Below are 15806 nucleotides of genomic sequence, written 5' to 3'. Positions count from 1 at the left end.
GCTAAGAACTCCCCCCTCCCTCAGGAATGTGTGATCTCAGCTATAAGGGCTAGAGCTGCAGGCAGGAAGCAACTTAAAATGGCAGCTGGTGTCTTAAGCAAAGGGAGAGAACTGTTTACTCAACTATCTTAATGGTTTCTGCAGAATAAATATATTGTTCTAGGTGGCACTAATGTGGCAACTTTATTGGCAGTAAAATGCTAAAATGACTTTCTTTCTCCTTTAAAAAAGATGTGGTTTTAGGTGCAACCCTTTGCGGGCAAATTGCACACTGCACTTGTGAACATAAATGAGTCCTGTAATGTGTGAGATTATGCCTAGTCAGAATGTTTCATACTCCTTAATGTTTAAGAAAAAAAGGATGTCTAAAGCACTAGATGAAAGCTTGATGTTTCTAGGCAGAGAGACAACAGGCAGGTGAGATATTAATTGAGTGAATTAGAAGTATAAGGAATTGGATTTGAGCTCGTCAATTGCGTTTGTTTGTCCACAGAAAAGATTATTTATATTATATAAACTAATTATTTGCAGAAATATAGCTAGTCTGTCTTACGGCTGGACCCTGCCTCCATTCACTTTTACCTCTCTTTTTCTTTATCAACTCTGATTGGCTTATAAGCTGTAGGGCAATGGGTAAAGGATGCTTAATAGATCAGATAAAAAAAAAAATCAACAATGCAATATGTTTTTTGACGTTGGCATTACAGGCTAGGACTTTGCCGACCAGAATAGGGAAAGCTTTAGGCTGATGGCAGACGTGGTGTAGGGCTGTATTTTCGCCAAGCATTTTTCCGCTTGCCAAAAATATCAGCCCTACGCCACGTCTGCCATCAGCCTTAGTATAACCAGAAAAGTTTAATGATTGGGAAGCAGCAAAAAGAGAATTTGGCTAAATGCTGCAACAAAAGTATAGGCCCTAGTTGTAGTGATCTGCTGGGAAATTTATTTTAGTAAATTATTTCATTTGTCGCATACAGAACTGGTACTGCCGCCTATCAACCTGATGTATATTGTATGCCGAGGACCTGTTCTGCTAGTCTGCGGAGGGTTTTCGCTGTTTTAGTTTCCATACTTCACTTTAAGCACCGGTGTTGCAACCACATTTTTAAAGAGGAACCCTGGCTGCAACCTATCACTGCTCTGTACCAGAATTGCTGAGCTTAAACTGTCTGTACTGCTTAAACTGAGGCAATTAAAAAAAGTTTCCCCCAATTGTAGCACCAAGTTGGGTATAGTAGCTCCTCTATGCATTCATTTAAACAGAAAGTGTATGGTAAAGCATATGCTTGGGAGTTTTCTTTTCCTTTTATATCAATATATACATGTATTTCTGCTATAATTTTTTTCTTAGATTAATGTTTCCTTAGAGCTTAGCACAATCTCTAATGGAAAGAAGAAAATTGCACAAAAGGAATTAGGAGCTAGGCTAATCTTTTATGGTACTGCTTAATATATATATTTTAATAAAATATAAATGTTTTAATATTCTTTAATTGCTGTTCTTTCTCTGTAGAGTTAGATTACAACTTGCTATTGATCTCAAAATTAGAGAAACAGAGCATATTTGTATGTTTTTCTGAACTCTTTCATAAATAAAATATCAGACATAAAGGGACATTATATAGATCAAATATCAACTAAGGCATTCTGCATAAGGAACTTTTGTTTTCATACTTGTATCTATCCACGTGAATTTGAACTTTCATATTTTTGGTGACTAAATGGTTGAATTGTTGGGTGACATTTACAAACATAATTTTTATATCTGTAACTGTTATAAGCTAACCCCTGAAATGTAGGGGTTGGATTTTCACTACATAAAGAAACCATCTGGCCTAAAGTTTGTAGTATCTAATTTTATTGGTTCTTGCATTGGAAGTTAAAGAGGTAGCCATAGTGGTGCATGTTTCTCTCATTATATATTATTTATGAAACCTATAATGTTCCTAACATTTTTAGTGATTACTTGCTGCACTAATGGTCTATTAGGCCGAAGCTAAAAAAAATGATGAGTGTCCATTTTATAGAAACAACCTATTGCTGTGTAAATAATATAGCATCAAATCTTGCTGAACTGTTTTCATAAACAGGACATTCACCAAAAAAATGAAATTAGTGTCTTGTATGACCATACACACTGCTATTTGTATTTCTGTTTTGTTTTGGGGTTTTTTTGTTCATGTTTTTAATATCATGACGTAATTCTGGAGAGGAGAGGGTGCCTGGGTGAACACTGTATCCCTGACGAAAGTTCCTGTGTGGAACTGAAACGTTGGTTCAAATAAACCTCTGATTATTTTTTCTGCAAAACTCTTCAATTTTGTGTGTAAATCCTGTGTGTGCCGTCACTTCTATGCCTATATGTATATATATATATATATATATATATACCTTTCTATTTTTGCATTTACATTTTGCTCACAATTCTTTAAATCCTAGGAGTGCTGTCCTTGTTCCAGTATGTGTATATATATATATATATATATATATATATATATATATATATATATATATATATATATATATATATATAATATTATTGAAATTACCCAGGCCTTTAAATTTATCACAGGAGCTCCCCATCTTGAATTTAATTAGAAGTGTCAGTAACACTCACATGCTCAGTGTGCTTTGAGCAGCTGTTGAGAGCAGAACATGTGCAGTGAATCAGCAGAAAAGAAGATGGGGAGCTACTGGGGCATCTTCGGGGCCACAGATCTTCCCTGCTAAAGGGTTGTGGTTGCCTTGGGCTGGTGCAGAAGCCCAACACGTAAAGTCTTAAAAAGATGCTTTTACTTTCTAGTTGAAAAGAAGGGGATTGAATAATTGTAAGTTGACAGTGTGAGTTGGGTGCAAAAGAGGCATGTGGACAGAAGCCCTGCTAGTGGAGATTTTCTGGTTATTAGCGGAAGACTCTCTTGGTTGCCAGTAAGAGACTATTGTGATCTAACTGTGGTCTTGAAGGGGTGGTTCACCTGGTTAACTTTTTGTATGTCAAAGAATGGCCTAGTCCTAGCAATTTTGCAATTGCTCTTCATTTTTTTTTTTTTTTAATTTATTTTTTTTTTTTTTAATTATTTGCCTTTCTCTTCTACAGCTTTCCAGCAGGCAAAAACTATTACTCTGTGAGGCTACTATTTTATTCTTATTGCTACCTTTTAATACTTATCAACCTATGTAGTCCCCCTTAAATACTATTTCCAGTCTCTTATTCAAACCACTGCATGGTTGGTAGGAAAAATAAGGCCAAAACAACAAATAAATAAACAGAAATAACAGAAAAACCATAAAAAAATGAAGACTTGTGGCGAGTACATTTTTTCACCAGACATGGAGTGACGGCGAAGTTCTGCATTTCACCATCAGCAATTTTTTTATGAAACTGCGACAAATTTTCTTGCCACAAAAAAAAAAAAACACCCATTGACTTTAACATATTTGGAATTTAAAAAACAAAACAAAACACCCATTGACTTCTGGAATACATTTGGAGTGAGAAAAAAATGAGAAAAAATGCCCATTGACTTTAAAGTTGCGTGCATAAAATAACTTGCCTGTTGACTTCAGTGCATTTTGGCAATTTTTCGGGGAAGCGAAACGAAACATTTTACTCATCACAAATGAAGACCAATTGCAGACTGTCTCAGAATACCACTGCCTGCATCATACTAAAAGTTAATTGAAAGGTGAACAACCCCTTTAAAGTACCGCATTGGTATTGCTTTTTGTATGCTATGACTTCTGTTTAGGGTGTATGTTTATCTATAGTCTGTACCTGTCATTGTGGTATTTTAGGAATATGATGCAAAGTATATATGTACTAGTATACTCTTTTGTACAATACTAAGTTAAATGAATGCTGTAGCTGAGAATATATGACATTATACAGATTTCATTTTTTTAAAAATCTGCAGCAGAATGTGAAGTGGCAGCCGTGATTGAGGCCTGGTACTTTAACTATTATGCTTCAGCGTCTGCTTTAAAAATGAATAGTAATGAAAACTAAATAGGCAATTTAAAAATTATATTCTGGAAAAAAAAGTCTCAGCAGCAAATTTAGCAATGTCCCTGTACATTACTTGTAACCGAACTAACTCCCTGTGTAATCTCAAACTAATGAACTGGATCATAATGAGCAGTAAATGTATATTTCATTTTATCCTGTGTTAACACTGTCATGTTGAAATGTGTTAGAATATGCAATTCAGTACTGTAGCCATTGACAGCTAATATGGGCCTGTGTGCTACTTGTGATTTCATCGTGTTCATCTTTATTTTTACAAGGGGATGCACGAGTTGCTGGCGCCCATTGTGTTTATTTTGCATTGTGATCACCAGGCTTTTTCACATGCAAGCGAGGCTGCAAAACCAAGGCAAGTAAAAGTTTTATTCCTGTCTTTCTTGCACTGTTTTTATTTCATTTTCCCTTTCTGGTTTTGATTTTTGTGGTAAGATTCTTAATATGAAAATATTTCTGCCACATAATGACATTTATTTAATTGTTGGTAAGTAACGATATGCAGCTTATATTTTCATTTTTATTGGCAACAACTCTTCCTCTATTTATATTTATTAATATATGTTTCAATGTACATATACATTGTAGAGTAGGCTTATATAAAAACTCAAGCCGCAGCCCTAGTAGGCCTGAAATGACTCACAGGGGTCGTTCCAACCAGCCATATCTGTTTACAGACAACACTCATCTAAAAGCAAGAAACTTAAATTAGCTATGGTTTGTTGAATGATTGACCCCTTGGTCCCTTTGTGGAATTTGACCAATCTTTGCTTTCCGCATTATAATGCTGGGTTTGATTCCTTGGGATCTGACTTTGATTTCTATGTTAGCATCAGGAGCTCCAAAGAGAACAACACATGCTGTCAAAAGTACCTCCCAAGTGCCTTATAAAGTGGAGTGGTGGTTGGCCAATATAGATAAAATTACCCAAAATGTCCTCCTTTCTGACTGGATACTTCCTATCGCAAGTTGCCATTTCTGTACCTTACCTCCCATCAAGTCCTGTTTTAGTTTCTATCCTACTATTTATTCAAAGGCATAAAAATACTGCATAATTATTTCTTTGACAGGCATACATTTACTAGTTTCAAGTTAAAATATTTCCACTTTGTATTTGAGTGAGATGTACTTGTTGCAGTTGAGAATGGCACAGACCGAGAAAAGCAATTACTAGGCTTTTTCCCAGATGAATTTACAATTTAGGTGATATTCTTTATTTTCCATGTTAGATATTGAGCATCACATATTATAGCAATAGACAATTTTTCTGATGTTTGATTTTTCACTTGCACTTTTATTTATTTGGTCTATTTTATCATTTATTTATTTTCTGTTTAAACCTGAAGCCATGTTCCTAGCCTGCAAAGTGATACAGGGTTTTCCACAGCATCTTCAAAACTAAATACATTAGTTTTTGCATGCATCCTTGGTCAAAAAAATAATAGTACTTAGAATTTTATTAAGTACCAAAAATGCAGGCGTATGAATAGGTAGATAGGGTTGATTGTAACTTGCAGAGCTTGAGTTATAAAACTCTGTTATAGTTTTTTTTTTATAAGCCTTGACACACGTTCAAAACCAAAATACATGACCAAAGCTGTGACCAGAACAAAGGCTTTACTTAGAATGTCTTACTGCCTATAATATCCTTGAACAAAGCAAATTGCAGATATTCCAGTACTACTACAATGGGTACAGTGCAAATCAAAAGAGCCACCTCACCATAGTAAGCCATCAAAGGCAGTTTGGTGCAGGCCCTCATATGAAAGATTAGCAGAACCAGCTGTACGGGAGTCCATATTAACTCTACGGGACAGACTTGAAGCCAACTGTGATTTTACAGCTTCCTGCCATATATGTGTGCAGAATATCACCACTCTACTGGCTCATCCCTTTGAAATCTGCATAGATTTTATCACAAACCTGCACCCTGCTTGTTTTATACACGCCTTTTGAAGGTGTAAGCTGGCAACCCTACTCCAATATAAGGCTGATTCTAAAGGTTAAGCAACTAAATATATCATTTTATCTGAGATACCATTTCTAATTCTAGTTACTCAATACCTACCTTGCTTAAAATTAGCTGATATTGTAATGTGTATATTAAGTTGAAACCTTATTTACTTTCAAAGGTAATAATTTTTTTAGAGCATAGCAATACTAACATTGGTAATATGGGTTACCGTATATAAAGCCGAGATACCTAATTTTACCTAAGAAAACTGGAAAAACTTATTGACTTGAGTATAAGCTTAGGGTGGGAAATGCAGCAAAACGGAGAGCCTAAAGTTCACAGTACAGCAGCTGAAGGAAAAAAAAACAAAAAAGGAAAGAAAAGAAAAACATCAAATAGGTTTTCCTACCAAAAAGAAATTATAATACAATATACAAAAATGATGAATTTGCAAGTAATAATTCAGCTGTCTAATTGTCTTTGGTGATGGCAGACAGTGCTTTGTTGGCTGCAGTTTTTCACAGGCGACATGGTACCCAAAAATACTTTTACCTTAAAAACTGCAGGGGCATCACTTCTGCCCAGGGGAGCAAGTGAAGGCACTATTAGTGGGGCTGGGGGGAATCGCTGGCAGTGGGTCCCAGAAGGGAAGCGGACAAGAAGGGAGGGGGGGGCATTACTTATGCCCAGGCAAGCAGAAAAGCGCACTATTACGTAGCCTGGCGGGCCTGTTGGTGCTGGTGAAGCTGGCGGGAGTGGGAAGGGGCTTGTGCTGATCAGACTTTTCTCAAAAAGTGCTTGTATTTCACCTGACTCGAGTATAAGCCGAGTGTGACTATTTCAGCACATTTTTGGTGCTGAAAAACTTGGTTTATACTCGAGTATATACGGTATACATCTAGAATATTTTTATTCTGCTCATTGAAAAACATTAGTACAAATTAGGGCCGAATGATACATTTTCCACATTGTGAACCAATATAATGTGTTTATCAATGCCCATAAAGTTGATGTTTTTTTTTTTTTTAGTGAAGATATGAAAGAACTTTTAAATCCTGAATATCTGGAACACGACGCATTGTAAGTTGAGTTTTTTTTTAGTTGTTTCATTTTTTTCAAAAATGTAACGGGCGTTGGGTGCAACATTTGGTGCTTGAATTCACCTGCCAGATTAGAATACAATACTCTTGCTTTGTTTTCTTCTTCTCTAGTGCTCTTTTTTCACACCTTATGAGGAGTGCGGAGCCCTGGTTTTCAACTTTTGAACATGATTCACGGAAGGTAATACATCTGTATATCTGCATTACTGCATTAGTCCTAATGCACTAATTAAAGAGTTAATGCCCTATAACCCCCCCCCCCCTTCCTTTGACATGGACTCATTTGGGCTTATAGAAAAAAAGGTGCATAAATTATATCTAACTTCCAGAAGTACATATAAATGTATAGCTTTCTACACAGACCTACCTGATTCCACAGATTGAAAATAAACCATATTTCCCAACATCCCTTTGGTAAAGTCCCTGCCTCACCGTGTTCCATTGTGAAGTGATGGACTAAGTTAGCATTATCTCCTACACTGCAAGGTCAACAACTAGACATTCATTTTTTTGCTCTCATGCTTTATATTTGCTGAGTTGACAACAGTTACAAAGCATTATTTTATTATTACAAATACATAGCAAATTAGGCAAGAATAAAGAAAGGTTTGGTTAAACAATATACAGTAGCTCCCCAAATGTCTCTTGGGATTTGCATTTAAAGAATCTAGTGGTCAATTAAAAGACAATAAATTAAAAAAACTGCAAATGTACTACGTAAAAGTATGCAAACCTGGTTAATCTCAAACTTGACTTTAACTCTTAGCCAATAGTCCTGAACAGTTTAGCCATTGGAACAGATTCATCTGGCCAAATCCTACGTAGTTTGCCAGGCCCCAGATATTAGTTCACCACCAGCCTCTAGGCAGTAGGCCCTTGCAACTGGGTAGAACATGATCCCAATAAAAATTGGTGAACTAAATTTCATGCCTGGTCACCACCCCCATATGCCCATTGGACATTGCCTGACAGGGTTTCTAGATATCCTGTTTTGTTGTGTGGGTGATAATTGTACTAGTCAGTCAGATCAGTGCCATTTAGCCTTCAGACAGCTTGAAAACCATCCTAAGTGTGGCTAACCCAGCCCAGGCATATTCACTGTTTGAACTGGAGCCTGAACACTTGGTACGGTTAGCAACTTAAACATACTGAAACCCATGATGATCAAGTTATTCTCTTTGACTCTAGGAAAAAGAAGCAATACTTTCAACTATGCCATTTGCTAGACCCCAGGACATTGGCCCTTCCATTGCTATTGTGTCCAAAGTGAACTACATTCAGGACCAGCTACTGAAGAAGCATGACATAGAACTCTATATGCATCTAAATAGACTGGAAATTGCTCCTCAGATATATGGATTGTAAGTCTGCCATCTGTGTTTTCCCCTTTTCAACTTTCTTTATTTGGCTTTCATTAAACCAGAATATCAATCATTTCAGTATTATTTTTAGTAACCTGGGCACTGACATGGAATTTTAAAGGAGAACTAAAACTTAATTAAAGAAGTAGGCTAGAAATGTTGTAAATTTTCTTCTGGGCTTCTGTACCAGCCCAAGGAAACCACAGCCCTTTAGCAGGGAAGATCTGTGCCTCCAGAGATGCCCCCAGTAGCTCCCCATCTTCTTTTCTGCTGATTCCCTGCACATGCTCTGTGCTGCTGTCACTTACTGAGCTTAGGGACCAACACACCATATACAGTATATAAGGAATATAAATGTCACAATATAAGGCTAATTAGTAATAAATCCAGATAATTACTACATGCCAGCTCTGAAACTAAAGCTATTAGCATCAGAGATTCATAATTAGTTCTGTAGCGTCACCCTCATTTTCTGCTTGATAATTTGCGATGACTCCTAAGCTTAGCTTCTCAACAGCTGCCCAGAGCACACTGAGCATGTTCAGTGTCACTGACACTTATAACAAAATCCAGTATGAAAACTTTGAAGTACAGGATCATTGCTACTATAGAGATGCTGAACCTTTTTGGTTTGTTCAGTAAGTTTAATATATAAAATATGGCATTTCAAATTAATGCTTATTATACAGTTAGATAAAATGTACTTTTTATTGCTCCATTGTAGCTGTTGGGCCTATTTAGTGGTTAACTACATCAGCAGTAATCAACGGGGGGTCAGACTTCATTCATGGCTCTCAACATTATTGTTCAAAAATTGCTGCTAAGATACTCTGTATATATAGTACAGAGACAGTATATTAGTAAAAAGACATTTTGTTTTTCGAAACTGGCTGTAATTCAAGAAGGTTAGGTCATAATACAGGTGACCCCAATCGTATTTTGCCACCAATAAGTACTAATTATATTGGGCTCGGGGATGAAGTATTGTTTTATACAGAGAAAAAGGAATCAGCTTTAAGAAATTGAATTATTTGATTAAAATAAAGTCTAAGGGAGATGGCCCGAGTTTTCTGGATAATGGGTTTCCAAATATCAGATCCGATACCTGTACAGGTAAAAACTGGTTTCAATATTTGACCAGGTTACTTTGTGTATTGCAGGGCAAAGACAAATTTCTGTCCAACACTCTGTCTAAAGCAGACCATGCACGGATGGCAAGGCCACAAAATGATCAGATCTTTGCCCAGTTTGGTGGTGGGCCAACAATTGGATCATATAGAGATCCAACAGGAGAGGATCGCTAATGTGGTCCTCTAGTATTTGTATACACTGTATAGCTGCACACACATACATAATAAATGATTGTAGCAAAATAAAGTAAACTGCTTAGTCAGATATTTTCTGTATTTAAATGTGTCAGACTCACAAATCTAAATTAGTTAAAGGAAATAATCATATGAAACGTCCATGTTGTTGGACACGCAGTGAACCTTCCTAAGATAATTACAGTGCTAAAGTAAGAAATGTGTAATAGCATGATTAAATTAGATTGTGTATAGGCAAACATAAAATTATATGGTAGGCTGTACTACTAATAGCTAATCTGGAAGAATGTCTTTGCTTAGGAAGGTAAATAATGTATATTTGTGGCATGCATGTACATTATCTACACAGCAGAGACTGGCTTTCTCTTTGTTATGCTTATTTTACATTTTATTCATTTAGTAGGCGTAATTTACTAAGACCGTGGGTAGAAGCACAAGAACACTAAGGGGTGCCTATAAGTGTGTCCCTGCGCCTGGGTGGGGAACGGGGGGGGGGGGGGGGGGGAATCTATATACCTCCCTCCCTTCTCTCTCTCTCATAAGTACAGCGCTGTTTAGTGTAGAGACCTGCAGCAATTGATTTATGCTGGAAGGCAGTGTGCAAAGTATGGATTGCGCCCATGTTATCAGCATTTTATCAGCTATATAATGTCTGATTACAGCATCATCTGTGTTTTTGGTAAAATCTGTTAAATCTGTTATGTACAGAGTAATGCACCTTGTCTTGTAAAATACAAGACTGTTGGTAAGATAGGAATAGTAAAGAGAACCTTGATAATAAAAATACAACATGTTTAATTGAAAGAGCATTACTTTTATTTTTTAATTTTGGCAATATTTCGATGTGAGGGTGGAGCAGTGCCGGGTGGTGGGGAAAAACAGCTAGGCAATGTACCTGGCCTGGGCAGAACTACGAGACATTTTGCTCTGTTTTACTGGTCTGTTGCTTTAACCTATTAAGGTACTCTAAATTGGAATACTTTATGCTGCTGTAACTAGCCCAACTCCTTTGTAGTACAGCTCATTTGAAAACTCTAGCTCAAAATTAGCTACTCAAAAGGATTTAGTCTTAACAGCCCCCTAAATATAAAAAATTCTGCAAGGTATGGTTGGTATTGGCAGGCCTCACAAGTTCCTGCCGGCCCAGTTTGACTCTGTTAGAGTGCAGTGCCTTTCAAATAGATAGTGTCTGATTTTTTTGTGGTATTTATATAATATGTTTGTAATAATGAAAACCTATGTGTGCCTCTGATGTAATTAACTTATTTAATACCGTAATCCATTTTATCCATATACCATTTTCTGCTATAGAATTCTGTATTGAGCATATAGTAATAGATCAGATGGGTTGACTATCGCATATCAAACAACAAATGTTATAGCATCTTTTTTAGACAGCGTATAGAGATGAGTATGCAATAACTGGCCCATATTTATGAAGGGTCATTTCCGGTGCAAGGAGTCCACCATTGTTAGAACTAGGAAATCCTGATGAATGTTGAGTGGCCTTGAACCGATAATGACATTGTGCTTAAACCAAGCTCTGCAGCTCATATGTTTATAATTGCCAATGAGTCTGCCAAAAGGCTACATTCTAAAGTAAGAACCATCTTCTCAGCTTCAGAAGAGAGCATTATGTGATATGCCCATGAACTGAAAAGAGCATTCAGCATAAACCTCTTTATGCTTTACAAATAATATATTTTAAAAGTAAAACAAAACAAGAATGTCCATTTAATTAAATGCACATTTTATTTATCCTTTTAATACGCATGTAAAAAAGTAGCTTTATCTGCCTAGAGGAAGCTGTGTATTGTCTATATGATACGGTATTCATAAGCTCTACAGATTTTGCCAAGAATGCACATAGCCTTTATTTTAATTATAATCTTTTTGCTCCAGGCAAAGTGCATTCTAGAATTTAAATAATTTACAAAATATGAACTTGCGAAAAATACATGTAATTATCTTTAAAGAAAGAATAGTATATAATTCAGCACTAATTTGTGTATTTTACAGACTACTCCTGATTTAATGCTCCAATCAAATTAATAGCCAATCTTGAATTTGATTGGAATCAGTGATAGTTTACAATCTCTTGTTTTTATGACTCAGCTGTATGCTTTGAATATACAATGAGTTACTTGGATAGATCACCCAGTTCCAGTCTGAGAATTACATTTTAAATGAAAGTCACTTATGTCCAAATTTGCAGGATGTTGCTTGTCAATATTAAATTCTTATTAATTAGTCTTGCTGTATTTTAAGTTTTTTTTACAGCAGATCTTGCATGAAAACTGCATTTTAGATACTGGAAAAATGCAGTTTCTTAATTGAAGCTCAGCAATATAATTTCAGTTTCTGAACCTTTATCATATTGTTATTGGGTTTTTTTTTTAGGCGTATGGCTCACAATGCTTATTATCTGCCAATGTTTTCCAGCCAATGGAGAACCATCCGATCGTGGCCATTCAGCCTGTCATTCAGTGCATGAATCCACCTGTCACTAGCTTGTCTCATCCAGAAAATGCACCTTCATTTGAATGTAGAAAACCTAAAGTACTAGTGTTGCTTGTATTTTAAATACTTGTGCATTTATTTGTCTCATTTCCCAAAATGTACAGGTGGTACAAGGGCAATTACAGATATGCCCCTTATTAATCAGTTATGGGACCTTAAGCTACTGGTGGGATCCCAGTCCTTTAGTGGCTCCCAACAATGTTTATTACCAACCGTAAGGTAGGTTTTATGTATCATAATAGGGGTCAGATGCAGTGTATGAAAGCTATTTGCTTAAAGGACAAGGAAAGTCCAAATCAATGTGATTACTAACATACACAGTCATTGTTGCACAGCTTACATACATTTGTATAACTACTTGTGACAAACAAAATAATATTTTGTAGGGGTTCTCTTCTGTTTGCACCATTAAACAAAACATTGCCCTCCCTGTATGTACCTCTATCAGCACATTTTACCAGTAAATGTATCACTTTACACAGTACCTTGATTATTTCATTTGCTGCTATTTTGGCAGCTGTCATTTATTAATACCTCACTGCACATAATAATAAGAATTCAGTGAATGTTGATTTGTTAACTCATTTGTGGGAATGCTACAAAGAAATAGAGATGCTGAACTTCAGAAAGACTTTTCAGTAACTCGTTAAACATCAGGCACTCTAAATATAAAAAGCTTTTCAAATCCTTTGGCATAAGGGTAGGCCCTTTTCTTATCTGGGTGTTTAAAGCATGTGGAACATTATTGGCTTGGTCTGTAACCTGCTGCATAGCAACCAGAGCTCTGACTCATTGTAGCAATGGCGAGAGTCGACCTCAAAATCCAAAAATAGAACTGCACCAGCATGCACTCATCAGACTCCAGCTTTTTCAAGAAGCTTTATTAATGGTAAAAACCTTTTTTCTATTTTTTTTTTCCAAGAAGCTTTATTAATGGTAAAAACCATTTTTTGGGAAATCTGGAACTAAATCTGGGAATGCTTTTTCTCTTAGAATCAAATCTGGTCAAGTATAGCAAACCCAGATTTGTGTTTTCCTTAATGATATTGCCTGGTTCATTCTGAAGAACATGCTACAAGGCAAAAGGAAACTGAATTATACATATTCATTTCTCAAATAACAAAAAGTCAGATTAGTACCCACCCCTTTTAAAAATTGCCTTCTTGTTTCCTCCGACAAACACATTGCTCTTTGTGCAAGCTCCTCATTTCAGAGCTGTCCCATCAGTATAGTTCTCCTTATGAGAAATAGCCAGCACTCTGCATAATGTGGTAAGGACCAGGGCCTATGGATGTAGATGTTTCCTCCTTATTATAGACAAGAATGCCCATGACTAGTATTTAGCCTCACAGTGGATGCTATTCCTTTCTGTTGTTTCTTTAACTTTTCTTTAACATTTAACGCCCCAGTCCAAATCAGGCCACGGACTCTTGTTATATATTAGCAATGCTCACTGTTGTACTCTGTTGCCCATACAGAATGATGGGATTTTAAAAGGATTAATCTGTCATTACATCATATTTCAAAAATGATATCTACAGTATGTATTTTTATAGATCCATGTAAAGTTAATTATTTTGAAAAGAAAGCAAATGTATTGTGAAACTTTTAACGAATGGCTCCTAAGGGCTTAGTTACAATTATAATCTTACCTCAGTCCAGCCAGGCCCATTTGTTTGTCATTGTATGGGTGCCTAGCAGGCCAAGGTCACTTAGGTTAGGTCTCCCCTTGCACTAGTAACCCAACCCACCAGGCAACCACCAAGTATCCAAGAGAAACTGAGACATTTGGTGTAACAGAGTTCTTATATATGATATACATATTGCCTGAGTTTGGTTCTTTGAATTCTAAGACTTTCTCGTCTGACTGAGCAATAAATATGCTTGCAGTCAGGACATTTTTTTCCTGGCATATGTACAAGGAATTAATGATTTTAAAAAAAAAAGTCAATTATCCTGTTTAAAATATTTTATTGATCATCTAATTTTATTAATGAGCTTTATTCTGTACGGTAATGCTTCCTACGATCAGGCGACCTTAAGTCTGTACAGAAAGAAGGCAAATAATTGTAATGTGTTTAAATATATTTTTTGGACGGTGGCCTGAAAATAATTGAGCTCAAATTTAATAATAATGTATCAGCTACAGTAATAGTATGAGGTAGACTCTCAGTAATACAAAGCAAACCTTTGCAAGTACTGTATAAACACAGAAATAGGCTTTTGGAAAACTGTATTATGGTTACGGAGATAATACATGTAAATTCAATTAATGCAATGATGACTTGTCGGCTAGGAGAGAAAGGACAATTTTATCTTTTTTCTTTTTGTAACCTTGCTTTTTATGAGATTGATGCCGGTCAGTACCTAATGACAGTAATGTTATGATATATGTTCTGTTAAGGGTCGGCCTGTCACTGCCACCAAAACCTCTTAACTAGCAAAACAGAAAGGTCTTTTCTGTTCAAGTGAGTCCTTCTCCCAGATTCCTCCTATAGTAAAATATTACAGTGATTACACATCATAAAGCCTAACTGTAATAAAACGCATCAGCTGGCCAAGGTTTTCATCGCTCACTCAATAATCCATTAATACAGCGATGCTGCCCAGGCGTCTTTATAATACCAACTCAGAGGTAATTTTAATCAGCCGCACCAGCTGGTATTTAACAGCAGCTGCTGGAGTTGCCACAAATATACTCAATAGCTGGCATCTTTATTTGCAGCATTTCAGGGGGAGTAGCGATCCCCATGTGGTTACTTGTGTTATATGTGGCACATTTGAAAAAGAAGAAAGCAATTTTAAGTGTGCATTTGTTTTTATTTTGTATCTTTTCGCAATCTTCATTCTGAAGTGTTCCCTAACTTGCTCTGCTGTTTGATACGATACAAAGAGGAATGCAGTGTATTGTAATCTGCAGTACTTTGCACAGCAATGCAGTGTTCATAATATAATAATTTCTTTGTTTTGTTCCTCACTCCTTAATAAACAGGAGAAAGCTTCCATGCCAGGATATGACCCATGGATGGGCATAGGCTCCCATACCTATTCTAATATTCATATGCAGGTTAATGTGATAAGCAGAGCAAGCATGGAATATAGGCTGATGTAAATATTGTTGGTCAGGAGATAACAGTATAGAACCCTATAATTGGGAATATTTAGACCTACATTAACTGCTCAGACATCCTCCTTACATGCCATTGTTGGGATATAATTTTTATCCTTTTGCGTCCCCATAAAGGTTATTTTTTTACAAACAGACTTGGAGCATGCTCCTTACTTTCCTCCATCCACGGTGAATCTTTGGACACACCCACCTTCAGATTTATTGGGACACATTTATAAGAGTACATATAGGTTGAGGACTGCATGCAAGAAAGACATGACAAAATTCCCAGGGAAGTATGACACCCACACCGCCACGCCTGGTTTTGTAAATCTTAGCGTGTTACCTGCCTATGTAAATGATGAATTTGTGACATTAACACTTCAGTATTATTATTGTACCGTTTGCCATGGTATTCT

General features: G+C 36.3%; 1 protein-coding gene across 2 annotated transcripts in view; it reads left to right on the top strand.

Annotated features, from left to right (window-relative positions):
- Nucleotides 1-15806, top strand: part of tbc1d5 (TBC1 domain family member 5) — a 286560-nt gene that overhangs the window by 176904 nt on the left and 93850 nt on the right. For both annotated transcript variants that reach the window (XM_031903544.1, XM_031903545.1), the window contains exons 10-13: nt 4285-4373; nt 7002-7052; nt 7184-7253; nt 8261-8433. In XM_031903544.1, coding sequence (XP_031759404.1) covers nt 4285-4373; nt 7002-7052; nt 7184-7253; nt 8261-8433 — 383 coding nt within the window. The remainder of the gene's footprint in view (nt 1-4284; nt 4374-7001; nt 7053-7183; nt 7254-8260; nt 8434-15806) is intronic.

The sequence above is a fragment of the Xenopus tropicalis genome, chromosome 6 (genome assembly GCF_000004195.4).
Source record: "Xenopus tropicalis strain Nigerian chromosome 6, UCB_Xtro_10.0, whole genome shotgun sequence".
In the NCBI taxonomy this organism is placed as follows: domain Eukaryota; kingdom Metazoa; phylum Chordata; class Amphibia; order Anura; family Pipidae; genus Xenopus; species Xenopus tropicalis.
Note: the sequence above shows the minus strand (reverse complement) of the source record. Positions and strands in the feature narration are given on the sequence as shown.